The sequence below is a fragment of the Schistocerca cancellata genome, chromosome 1 (genome assembly GCF_023864275.1).
Source record: "Schistocerca cancellata isolate TAMUIC-IGC-003103 chromosome 1, iqSchCanc2.1, whole genome shotgun sequence".
NCBI classification, from domain to species: Eukaryota; Metazoa; Arthropoda; class Insecta; order Orthoptera; family Acrididae; genus Schistocerca; species Schistocerca cancellata.
The window spans coordinates 480935863-480948392 of NC_064626.1; the positions used below are offsets into that span (position 1 = coordinate 480935863).

The 12530-nt window shown below is 38.4% G+C and overlaps 1 protein-coding gene across 2 annotated transcripts in view; it reads left to right on the forward strand.

Annotated features, from left to right (window-relative positions):
* Positions 1 to 11737, forward strand: part of LOC126177526 (coatomer subunit gamma) — a 106712-nt gene extending 94975 nt beyond the window's left edge. Inside the window, exons 15-16 of one of the 2 annotated variants that reach the window (XM_049924462.1) lie at positions 10202 to 10442; positions 11492 to 11737. In XM_049924462.1, coding sequence (XP_049780419.1) covers positions 10202 to 10442; positions 11492 to 11622 — 372 coding nt within the window. In that variant the 3' untranslated portion in view covers positions 11623 to 11737. The remainder of the gene's footprint in view (positions 1 to 10201; positions 10443 to 11491) is intronic. The other variant, XM_049924461.1, reaches the window with a different exon arrangement.
* Positions 11738 to 12530: the final 793 nt, after the last annotated feature.

Below are 12530 nucleotides of genomic sequence, written 5' to 3' on the forward strand. Positions count from 1 at the left end.
AATAGTAGGGTCCAGCAGTATTGCTTCCTCAGTCCAGACAAAAGAAATTAGACTAAGGAGAAGCACTTCATAAAACCACAAACTGATGAATACTATCACAAAAACAACTCTCTGACACTACTTTGACAGTTCACAACATTAACTCAATTGAGCTGGACAGTGGGTAGGAAGAAATGGCATTGACAGTAGTAGTGGTAGGGGATCGCTGAGTGAATGGGAAGGGGAACTTGATGTTTTCATTGTTGGCACATACTCCTGATTTTGACAATACTGATGGCAAAAAAAAATATCATAAAGTAGAATATATAGGCTACGAAATATACACTTATTTACACTTTTTATTTAAATACTTTGCTAACAAACAAAAGTGCAAACCATCACAGTAATAGAATTCTGTACCACTTCTTATACCTCAAATACCATTCGTATAAATGAAAAGATGCACAAGATCTTTTTCGTGTACAATTTTGCAAGGAATGTATTTACTAATCAGAGCTCTGTTTGAAAAATGAGCGTTTTTGCATGTAAATTAAAAATATGGTACAAATCTACCTCTGGAGGGGAAAAAAGGGGGACGCACCCCTCCTACAAAGGGGAACTTTTCTGTTTCTTATCATTGTACTCCATTTGCTGATTTTCTTACTAATTTGTCTGGGGTGGATGCAGTTGTCATCTAAAAGCTGTACAGGATTTCCCTTAGTTTCAATCAAATTATTTCCTCAACAAATATATGTGAAATAAATTTTGTATTTCCAAAATATTCTTTTTGTAAGATACCTACTATTAAAACTTTGTTTGTCCTGGCCAGTAAATACAATCCTCAGCCATTTACCACTAACATTACTCAATTTGTTGTCTTCATCAGTAAACTCTGAATCATCTATTTCAAAATCTGTTTCCAGTTTAGTCACTCTTCATTAATCAAAACTGTCGTTTCTCTGTTTCCGGTGTCACGAATCTCCAGTTGCAAATTTACTGACCCAGCTGAATGGTTGACTCATAAGTTGACTTTAATAACTTTACACAACACCATTGAAGTAGATTTCCAAGTTTATGCACATTTCTTTTCACTGTCCTTTATGAAGAGGATCAGCTTTTATATCAAACTTCACATTGTAATAATACATATCAGTAAACTCACAGAGACTATAGTGGGTTGAAATTACACGAACAAGTGGCAATATTGCAGTGTCAATACTCAGTAGCTGTTCAGTATGGGTAGTGCAGCACAGAATGTTTTTGTGCTATTGACTGAACGTTGAGCTGACATGGTTGTAGCTCAGTGATCACTGACTGCATGAGTGCCCCCAGAAATTAATACAAGAGGGGGCAAGACTCAGAAAGTGCCATTTTTGTTATAGTTGATTAACTGAGTTTGATAATGTGTTGTTCCCCAAGAAATAAATTTGACAGGAAGTTCTCCATTCAATATTTTATAAAGCTAGATTACTGTTATACCTTAAAGGTAACCATATTTCAGCAGTATATCCTAACTACCTCATTTCATATTATTAATAGTGGTTAGTTTGAGCAACTCTTAACATCCTAGGTCTGTACCAAAATAGTCCCTGTCTCCCTTTTTTGGTATGGTATTGTGTGGCCATGGCAACTGGACTACAGAACTCGTAACTCTATTGCTAGATGTCACAGTGTTCAAGAACATTTTATTTTAAGAAGGTCCAAACACCTTAATCTGGCGTTCGCCGAGATAGTGTTAAAGGATCTTTGCTGATCCTTATCTATATAAATGATTTGGGAGTCAATCTGAACAGCTGTCATAGGTTGTTTGCAGATGACACTGTCATTTATCAATTAGTAAAGTCATAAGAAGATCAAAACAAATTGCAAAATGATCTAGAACAGAAATCTGTATGGTGCAAAATTTGGCAATGGACCCAAAATAACAAAAAGTGTGAAGTCATCCATATGAATGCATGAAGGAAGCTGTTAAACTTCAGTTACACAATAAATGAGTCAAATCTAAAGACCTTACATTCAACTAAATACTTAGGAATTACAATTGCGAACAACTTAAATAGGAACGAACACACAGAAAATGTTGTGGGGAAGGTTAACCAAAGACTGCATTTTATTGGCAGCACGCTTAGAAAATGTAACAGACCTGCTATAGAAACTGCATACGCTATGCTTGTCCGTCCTCTTTTAGAATACTGTTGCACGGTGTGGGATCCTTAGCAGATAGGATTGACAGAGTACATCAAGAAAGTTCAGAGAAGGGCAGCATGTTTTGTATTGTCGTGAAATAGGAGAGTGAGTGTCACTGAAGTGATACAGTATTTGGGTTGGAAGTCATTAAAACAAATGTGTTTGTCATCGTGGCAGAATGTCTCATGAAATTTCAATCACCAACTTTCTCCTTCGAATGCTAACATATTTTGTTGATGTTGACATATAAAGGGAGAAACAATTACCATAATAAAAAAGGGAAATCAGAGCTCGCACAGAAGGATAAAGGTGTTCATTTTTTCCGCGACTTTATGAGATTGGAATAATAGAGAATTATTGTGAATGTGGTTCGATAAACACTCTGCCGGGTACTTAAATGTGATTTGTAGAGTATCCATGTAGATGTAGATATTGCCCTTGATGTTTCACCATTTTTTCCCTCTTTTACAGTGCACAAATTGCCATTTTTTCTGCATTTGGGCCCACAGATGTTCACGTGAATACACATAAGGTGTAGCATGACATTGTTCCACATACTCTACTACATTTGCTCTAGCTAGTAAAGCATGATGCAGTCTCAACAAGCCTTAATGGGTCAAATGTGAAACTTGCTGTTTACATTAGGATATGCAGCAGGCAATGGGGCTGTTCTTGTGTATATTAGGGTGGGTGTCGAGCAGGTGTACTGCAGCCGTGTTTTTAATGTGGTGCGTGTTCCAGCAGTCCGTTTTTTGGACAGTGGTGAACCAGTAGAGACAGGAAAAAATCATTTATTTTATGGCCAAATTTGGTGTTATTTTTTGCCAAATTCAGTATAATTTTTTGCAAATATGATGATTTTGCCAAATTTGGTGTTAGTTTTTTCCAATGTTGCTACATATTCTGATAAACTTGATAATTTTTTTTCTTAATCTGGTTTATTTTTTCCCTGTTTCAGTGTTACTTTTTTCTACTTTTCCATGTTATTTTTTTCCTATTTTGGTGTTATGTTCTCAAACGTCTGTACTGTTTTTGCCAGTTGTGTTGTTTTTATCAAATTTGATGTTTTTCAACGAATTCAGTTTATTTTTTGCCAGTTTCAGTGCTCTTCACCAAATTCAGTGGATTTTTTTCAATAAAATTCAGTTTTATTTTTTGCTGCTGTCATTGTTTATTGCCAAATTTGATTTGATTTTTTATTAAATTCAAGGTTATTTTTTGCCAATTTTTGTGGTTTTTAGAAATATTGGCGGTTTTTTAGAAATATTGGCAGTTTTTTCAGCAATATAAACTATTATGTTACTCTTGTAAAACTTCAAATTTTTTGAAGCAGAAAAACAGGGCTAGAATATTGTGGCACTACATTTCAAAAGGATTACATTCTAATGTTCAAACATTGTCTGATCAGCCTGGTTTAGGTTTTATGTGGCTTCCCCAAATCAATTCAGGCAAATATTGAAACATTTCCTTTAACAAGTTCATGGTTGATCACCTGCCCTCTCCTATTTAAACACATGTGTATATATCTGTGAAATATTCTGTCATTTCTTGGAGGAATATACACGTATTAACAACTTGAATACACATTATTAATGTTCCACAATAATATCTATTTAATAGGTGGTTATGAACTGGCTTTTGGCTTCTTAGGCCATTGTAAGATAACTTAATACTAAACAGATAGTCCACACAAATTCAGTGACTTATAGCTGTACAAAGATATGTGACATTTATGACTATATCAATACAAAAAAATAAGTATATCATACTAAACAGACTCTGAACAAATAAATCTTATATTATATTCAAATATTAAAACCATATCAATAGATAAGCCACATATGTTGTACAAGTGAGTGAGTAATGGCACAGGCTACTATGTCACATCGACAGATTGGTGAATGTGATGAAAAAAAGAAGGTTGTATACATGGAAGAATCCCGGAGATACTAAAAGGTATAATGGTAAGACAGAGATTTAGGAACCCGGTTTTAAATTCTAAGTCATTTCCAGGGGCAGATGTGGACTCTGACCACAATCTATTGGTTATGAACTGCAGATTAAAATTGAAGAAACTGCAAAAAGGTGGGAATTTAAGGAGATGGGACCTGGATAAACTGAAAGAACCAGAGGTTGTACAGAGTTTCAGGGAGAGTATAAGGGAACAATTGACAGGAATGGGGGAAAGAAATAAGAAATACAGTAAAAGAAGAATGGGTAGCTATGAGGAATGAAATAGTGAAGGCAGCAGTGGATCAAGTAGGTGAAAAGACGAGGGTTAGTAGAAATCCTTGGGTAACAGAAGAAATATTGAATTTAATTGATGAAAGGAGAAAATATAAAAATGCAGTAAATGAAGCAGGCAAAAAGGAATACAAACCTCTCAAAAATGAGATCGACAGGAAGTGCAAAATGGCTAAGCAGGGATGGCTAGAGGACAAATGTAAGGATGTAGAGGCTTATCTCAAAAGGGGTAAGATAGATACTGCCTACAGGTAAATTAAAAGAGACCTTTGGAGAAAAGAGAACCACTTGTATGAATATCAAGAGCTCAGATGGAAACCCAGTTCTAACCAAAGAAGGGAAAGCAGAAAGATGGAAGGAGTATATAGAGGGTCTATACAAGGGCGATGTACTTGAGGACAATATTATAGAAATGGAAGAGAATGTAGATGAAGATGAAATGGGAGATATGATACTGCGTGAATAGTTTGACAGAGCACTGAAAGACCTGAGCCGAAACAAGGCCTCAGGAGTAGACAACATTCCATTAGAACTACTGACGGCCTTGGGAGAGCCAGTCCTGACTTAAAACTCTACCATCTGGTGAGGAAGGTGTATGAGACAGGTGAAGTACCCTCAGACTTCAAGAAGAATATAATAATTCCAATCCCAAAGAAAGCAGGTGTTGACAGATGTGAAAATTACCGAACTATCAGTTTAATAAGTCACAGCTGCAAAATACTAACGCAATTCTGTGTAATGTTGATGTGGAACAGTAAAACAAGCTTATTATCTAGTGCTGAGGGAAGTAACTGGCTGCTGTTACTTTAGTAAGGGTAGGTAATAGAACAGTATTTGGTCGTTAAGGACCAGGTCAGTGTTCTTTGATTGATGTTTATTTATGGCCGGAGTTTTGAATTATGTTAGTTTTCTGCCTTCAGTCCCTCTACAGAGAACATCACATTCCACATCATATGAATGACATTCTTTCAGAGCATGTTTAGCAGAGGTGGAAGGGAACATACTCCAGCTTTTGGTTTTAGAAATACTGTTGTCCACCTTCTGTTCAACTGTAAAGGTAAGATTCCACTGTCTGCCTGTGTCCATTCATGCGAATGGACAGTTTGTTGCTGGTCACTCCCACATAGAATGCATCACAGTGTAGGCAGGTCAGTTGTTGGTAATGAGGATCACCCTGTGGCTAAACATGCCTTGGTGCACGACCAGCACATCTTGGCGCAGTGTTACACCGTCCGGGTTATCTGGATACTTCCTACTAACACCAACCTATCCGAACTCCGGAGATGGGAACTTGCTCTTCAATATATCCTCTCTTCCCGTTATCCACCAGGCCTCAATCTCCGCTAATTTCAAGTTGCCGCCACTCATACCTCACCTGTCATTCAACAACATCTTTGCCTCTGCACTTCTGCCTCGACTGACATCTCTGCCCAAACTCTTTGTCTTTAAATATGTCTGCTTGTGTCTGTATATATGTGGATGGATGTGTGTGTGTGTGTGTGTGTGTGTGTGTGTGTGTGTGTGTGTGTGTGTGTGTGTGCGTGCGAGTGTGTACCCGTCCTTTTTCCCCCTAAGGTAAGTCTTTCCGCTCCCGGGACTGGAATGACTCCTTACCCTCTCCCTTAAAACCCACATCCTTTCGTCTTTCCCTCTCCTTCCCTCTTTCCTGATGAGGCAACAGTTTGTTGTGAAAGCTTGAATTTTGTGTGTATGTTTGTGTTCGTTTGTGTGTCTGTCGACCTGCCAGCACTTTCACTTGGTAAGTCACATCATCTTTGTTTTTAGATATATTTACATGTCTACGTATGTGACATATGTTCTTCTTTACATTACCTTGACAAATTGTATTATATGTAAATTGAAGGTGGAAAGGAATTATAGAATCCTCCTTAGACAAATTAATTACTAATACTAGTAATAAGGTTTGATCAAAGACTGAGACAAGATCCAATGAAGAGCAGCATTTTTCATTGCTTCATCTGTTAGTTGGCATGAAAATATTATGGAGATATTTGACAAACTCTAGTGGCAGATGCTATGAGAGACGTGTTGGGCATCGTGGAGAGGTTTGTTCTTGAAATTATGAAAGAGTATGTTCTGGGAACAGTCTAGCAAAAATTACTTCCTCCCACATACAACTCCTAAAATGACAACAATGAGAAAATTTGAGAAATTACAGGTAATGTGGAGGTTCACCACGAATCAATTTTCCCTTGCACTATTCGTGAATGGAACAGGGAATGGTGGGATTCTGTAATGGTGCCAGAAGTACCTTCTGCCACACAGTCAGATGGTTTGCGGAGAATAGATGCAGATGTAGAGCTGGTGGCATAATGACTAAGCCACTAGACTGCTTCATAAGAGAAACTGGGTTCAAACCCTGTCTGGACAATAAATCTAGGTTTACCAAAGTTTCTGTGAATTAAGGCAACAGCTACAGGGTGTTTCAAAAATGACCGGTATATTTGAAACGGCAATAAAAACTAAACGAGCAGCGATAGAAATACACCGTTTGTTGCAATATGCTTGGGACAACAGTACATTTTCAGGCGGACAAACTTTCGAAATTACAGTAGTTACAATTTTCAACAACAGATGGCGCTGCAAGTGATGTGAAAGATATAGAAGACAACGCAGTCTGTGGGTGCGCCATTCTGTACGTCGTCTTTCTGCTGTAAGCGTGTGCTGTTCACAACGTGCAAGTGTGCTGTAACAACATGGTTTATTCCTTAGAACAGAGGATTTTTCTGGTGTTGGAATTCCACCGCCTAGAACACAGTGTTGTTGCAACAAGATGAAGTTTTCAACGGAGGTTTAATGTAACCAAAGGACCGAAAAGCGATGCAATAAAGGATCTGTTTGAAAAATTTCAACGGACTGGGAACGTGACGGGTGAACGTGCTGGAAAGGTAGGGCGACCGCGTACGGCAACCACAGATAGCAACGCGCAGCTAGTGCAGCAGGTGATCCAACAGCGGCCTTGGGTTTCCGTTCGCCGTGTTGCAGCTGCGGTCCAAATGATGCCAACGTTCACGTATCGTCTCATGCGCCAGAGTTTACACCTCTATCCATACAAAATTCAAACGCGGCAACCCCTCGGCGCCGCTACCATTGCTGCACGAGAGACATTCGCTAACGATATAGTGCACAGGATTGATGACGGCGATATGCATGTGGGCAGCATTTGGTTTACTGACGAAGCTTATTTTTACCTGGACGGCTTCGTCAAAAAACAGAACTGGCGTATATGGGGAACCGAAAAGCCCCATGTTGCAGTCCCATCGTCCCTGCATCCTCAAAAAGTACTGGTCTGGGCCGCCATTTCTTCCAAAGGAATCATTGGCCCATTTTTCAGATCCGAAACGATTACTGCATCATGTTATCTGGACATTCTTCGTGAATTTGTGGCGGTACAAACTGCCTTAGACGACACTGCGAACACCTCGTGGTTTATGCAAGATGGTGCCCGGCCACATCGCACGGCCGACGTCTTTAATTTCCTGAATGAATATTTCGATGATCGTGTGATTGCTTTGGGCTATCCGAAACATACAGGAGGCGGCGTGGATTGGCCTCCCTATTCGCCAGACATGAACCCCTGTGACTTCTTTCTGTGGGGACACTTGAAAGAGCAGGTGTACCGCCAGAATCCAGAAACAATTGAACAGCTGAAGCAGTACATCTCATCTGCATGTGAAGCCATTCCGCCAGACACGTTGTCAAAGGTTTCGGGTAATTTCATTCAGAGACTATTGCTACGCATGGTGGATATGTGGAAAATATCGTACTATAGAGTTTCCCAGACTGCAGCGCCATCTGTTGTTGAAAATTGTAACTACTGTAATTTCGAAAGTTTGTCTGCCTGAAAATGTACTGTTGTCACAAGCATATTGCAACAAACGGTGTATTTCTATCGCTGCTCGTTTAGTTTTTATTGCCGTTTCAAATATACCGGTCATTTTTGAAACACCCTGTAAGATGTCTGCTTTGAAGATGTCACAGCCATTTTCCTACTCTTTCGACGTGTCAAACTTTGAGCCTTGAACTAATAACCTCATGGTAAGAGAGACATTAAAATCTAATCTTCCTTTCCCAGTTTTTATTATTTCTGGTGGTTTTTTTTCTTTCTTTTAGAACAAAATCCATAATATTTTGGGTATTTGTTGAGTTTGTGATATAAGTTGAGAATTATAAAATTGTCTTATTTATTCAACATACTACATTGAAATACAAATACCCTCAGGCTTCAAGAAGAATAAATAATTCCAATCCCAAAGAAAGCAGGTGTCGACAGGTGTGAAAATTACCAACCTACCAGTTTAATAAGTCGTGGCTGCAAAATACTAACACGAATTCTTTACAGAAAAATGGAAAAACTGGTACAAACCAACCTTGGGAAAGATCAGTTTGGATTCCGTAGAAATCTGGGAACATGCTAGGCAATACTCGCCCTAAAACTTACTTTAGAAAATAGATTAAGGAAAGGCAAACCTACGTTTCTAGCATTTGTACACTTGTAGAAAGCTTTTGACAACATTGAGTGGAATACTCTCTTTCAAATGCTGAAAGTGGCAGGGATAAAATACAGGGAAAGGCTATTTACAATTTGTACAGAAACCAGATGGCAGTTATAAAGAGTCAAGGGACATGAAAGAAAGCCGTGGCTGGGAAGGGAGTGAGACAGGGTTGTAGCCTATCCCCACTGTTATTCAATCTGTATATTGAGCAAGCAGTAATAAAGAAAACAAAACAAAAATTTGGAGTATGAATTAAAATTCATGGAGAAGGAATGAAAACTGAGGTTTGCCAATGACATTGTAATTCTGCCAGAGACAGCAAAGGACCTGGAAGAGCAGTTGAACGGAATGGACAGTGTCTTGAAAGGAGGGTATAAGATGAACATCAACGAAAGCAAAACGAGGATAATGGAATGTAGTCGAATTAAATTGGGTGATGCTGCGGGAATTAGATTAGGAAATGAGACACTTAAAGTAGTAAAGGAGTTTTGCTATTTGGGGAGCAAAATAACTGATGATGGTTGAAGTAGAGAGAATATAAAATCTAGACTGGCAATGGCAAGGAAAGTGTTTGTGAAGAAGAGAAATTTGTGAACATTGAGTATAGATTTAAGTGTCAGGAAGTTGTTTCTGAAAGTATTTGTATGCAGTGTAGCTATGTATGCAAGTGAAACATGGACGATAAATAGTTTAGACAAGAAGAGAATAGAAGCTTTCGAAATGTTGTACTGCAGAAGAATGCTGAAGAGTAGATGGGTAGATCACATAACTATGAGGAGGTATTGAATAGAATTGGAGAGAAGAGAAATTTCTGGCACAACTTGACTAGAAGAAGGTATCAGCTGGTAGGGCATATTCTGAGGCATCAAGGGATCACCAATTTAGTATTGGAGGGAAGCATGGAGGGTAAAAATCATATAGGGGGACCAAGAGACGAATACACTAAGCAGATTCAGAAGGATGTAGGTTGCAGTAGTTGCTCGGAGATGAAGAAGCTTGCACAGGATAGAGTAGCATGGAAAGCTGCTTCAAACCAGTCTCTGGACTGAAGACTAAAACCTCAATATTGAAATACTCATTCACTTTTTCATAATAAGACAGGAATCTAAAACGTTGACTGCCAAGGGGCTGTGGCGCGAGCACAGAGAGTGGCTCTGCTTACGCTGCCACTGGTCTCATGGCAGTCAACTTGTTAAATAAATTTGTTGTTCATAGGTAGAATAACTGAGTTTATTTTATTTTCTCAATTCTCATTCTTGCAATTGTGTTTGCAGTTGGAGGATGTTGAAGTAACTCTCAGTGACCAAATCCAGAAGGTTAGCAAAGTAAATTTTGGTGCTTCGTGGGATGAAGCAGCAGAAGCATATTGTGAAATGGAGGATATTTATGCACTATCAAGCATGAATACACTGGAAGAGGCTGTGAAATCCATTATCAACTTCCTTGGCATGCAGCCAGCTGAGAGGTCAGACAGAGTACCTGAAGGAAAGTCGGCACACACATTGTTTCTGGCAGGTAAAGTGTGTAGTGTACAGTAGCACATACATCTCTAATTTTTATGAGTTTAGTATAATTATTTCTTGCATGTTGTATATGAAAATTTATGGCTTGAAGATATCAGGAACAAAAGCAAAATAAGAGTGGGAGTGGCTGAGGAAATCGAATAGAGAATGTATTTCTAAGTTTTTTTCCTAAACTTTCAGTTCTTGATAAAACTGGTAGAACAATATGTAATTTAATTTTAGGAATCTCATTCAACAACCCATTTAAGATAGATGAGAAAAATCTATCCTGGCTTCGTATCAATTGTAGAAAGCTGCGGACGAAGCAGCAAGCTGCAGTGCAGGCTTAAACAGCTCTCAAGCAACTCAAACCAGACTAAAATTAATAAATAAAAAAGGAAAACTAGAACCACAGTCCACTGAAGAATAAAGAGGTAGAATCTATCTTGGATGGCAGAGCAACAGATCAGATTCTTCTTTCAGAAATTATGATTAAGAATAGGTGATAAAACCTAAAAGCTGCTGCAGGAAGAGTTCTTCAAAAAATTTTGGCGTTTTTAAATTTGAGTCTGCAATCATGGAAATGCTATGAGTCTCGAATTACAAGAACTCAGGAAGTGGGTGTTTAACATAGTATAAAGTTTCTTTTTAAATAAAGTGAGATGGCAACCAAAGAACTATGCAAGAAAATTTAAGCTGGTTTTAATTATTGTCAAAACACAGTATTTTTTAAATAAGATTCTGTTTTATGTAAGATCAACTAGTGGCCCGAAGTCATTGTGATGAAAGGCGTTGAAAAGAAGGTGGAAGATTTAGAATTGTTTTTAGAAATATTTGGCGTCAAAAGCAGTTTAAGTGCTAATGTGATTGATATAGAAAGGAGAAGTTTCAGTGAGAAAGAAAAGTGTAAGCGACACCATTCTTGAAGAATTCCCTTTGTTGAATTAAGAAACTTGGATTCCATCTTCAGCCTTACGTAGCAGTGAATGTATACATTTGTTTTCATACCAGTAGTATTTTTACTCGTATAACGAACTTGAATCCTTTCTATTTCCTGTACAGGGGTGTTTCGCGGAGGTCATGATATGCTGGTCCGAGCGAAATTAGCACTTGCTGAAGGTGTCACAATGCAGCTGACAGTAAGATCAACTAGTGAAGATGTAGCAGAACTAGTGACTTCATTAGTAGGATAACAGTGTTGCTGTATGTGTATGTGTGTACGTTATTTTATAGTATATTAAATATTTATACATAGTATTTACATATATTATGCGGCAATATTTCCAACATTATTGTGATTTGTGATATATTCCAATTCACTATGGAAAATAAAAGTTAACTTTTTTAGAAATTAAATTTTTCATTGATTGTGAGTGTATTATCCATTCACATTTTCCTTCTCTGTTGGTTCCGTGCTCTTCATATGACAGATGCCAGAAGGGTTTTGACATTCATCTGGATACTGAGCCATGCAGGTGTTCCAGGAAATGAACTTGCTGACAAATTAGCTAAAGAAGCCACCACAGGAGTCAAAATCGAACTCAGAGTACTGGGCACAGGCTGAGAACAGCCCTAAAATTGCAACTGTGGGATCAAAATTTGAAACCTGTGATATGGAATGGCAGGTCAGCACAATCTTCAAGTAGAGGACAATTAAGGGAACCACCAAGGCATGGTATACTTCTGTCCAAGCCTCTCAAAAGCCATTGTATTCTGACAGCTACATATCTGCCACATCAGACGTAACCACAAGTTCCTTTTACATCAAGAAAACTAACCATCCCATGGTAGCCCATATTCTCACAATGTGCGCCTTGTTGGCTGAAGAGAGACAAAAGCCATCAACCTGCATGCCTCCCTACCCCAGATAATCAGGGACATTGGGGTAGCAGTTAACAAAGTCATGTTTCCTGAGGGAAACCAGATTATATAACAAAATATAATGTGCCTCAACATTTGGTGTCAAGGGTATATTTGGAGGGAGTACCTCTCACTCCGGCATGTGCCCCAGTTTGCCTCAAGCTACCTTCCGCCTCTGCATTGTCGGGCATTTTAAAATCTTTACGTATATATTTTATTCATCCAGCTCTTTAGTCTAATT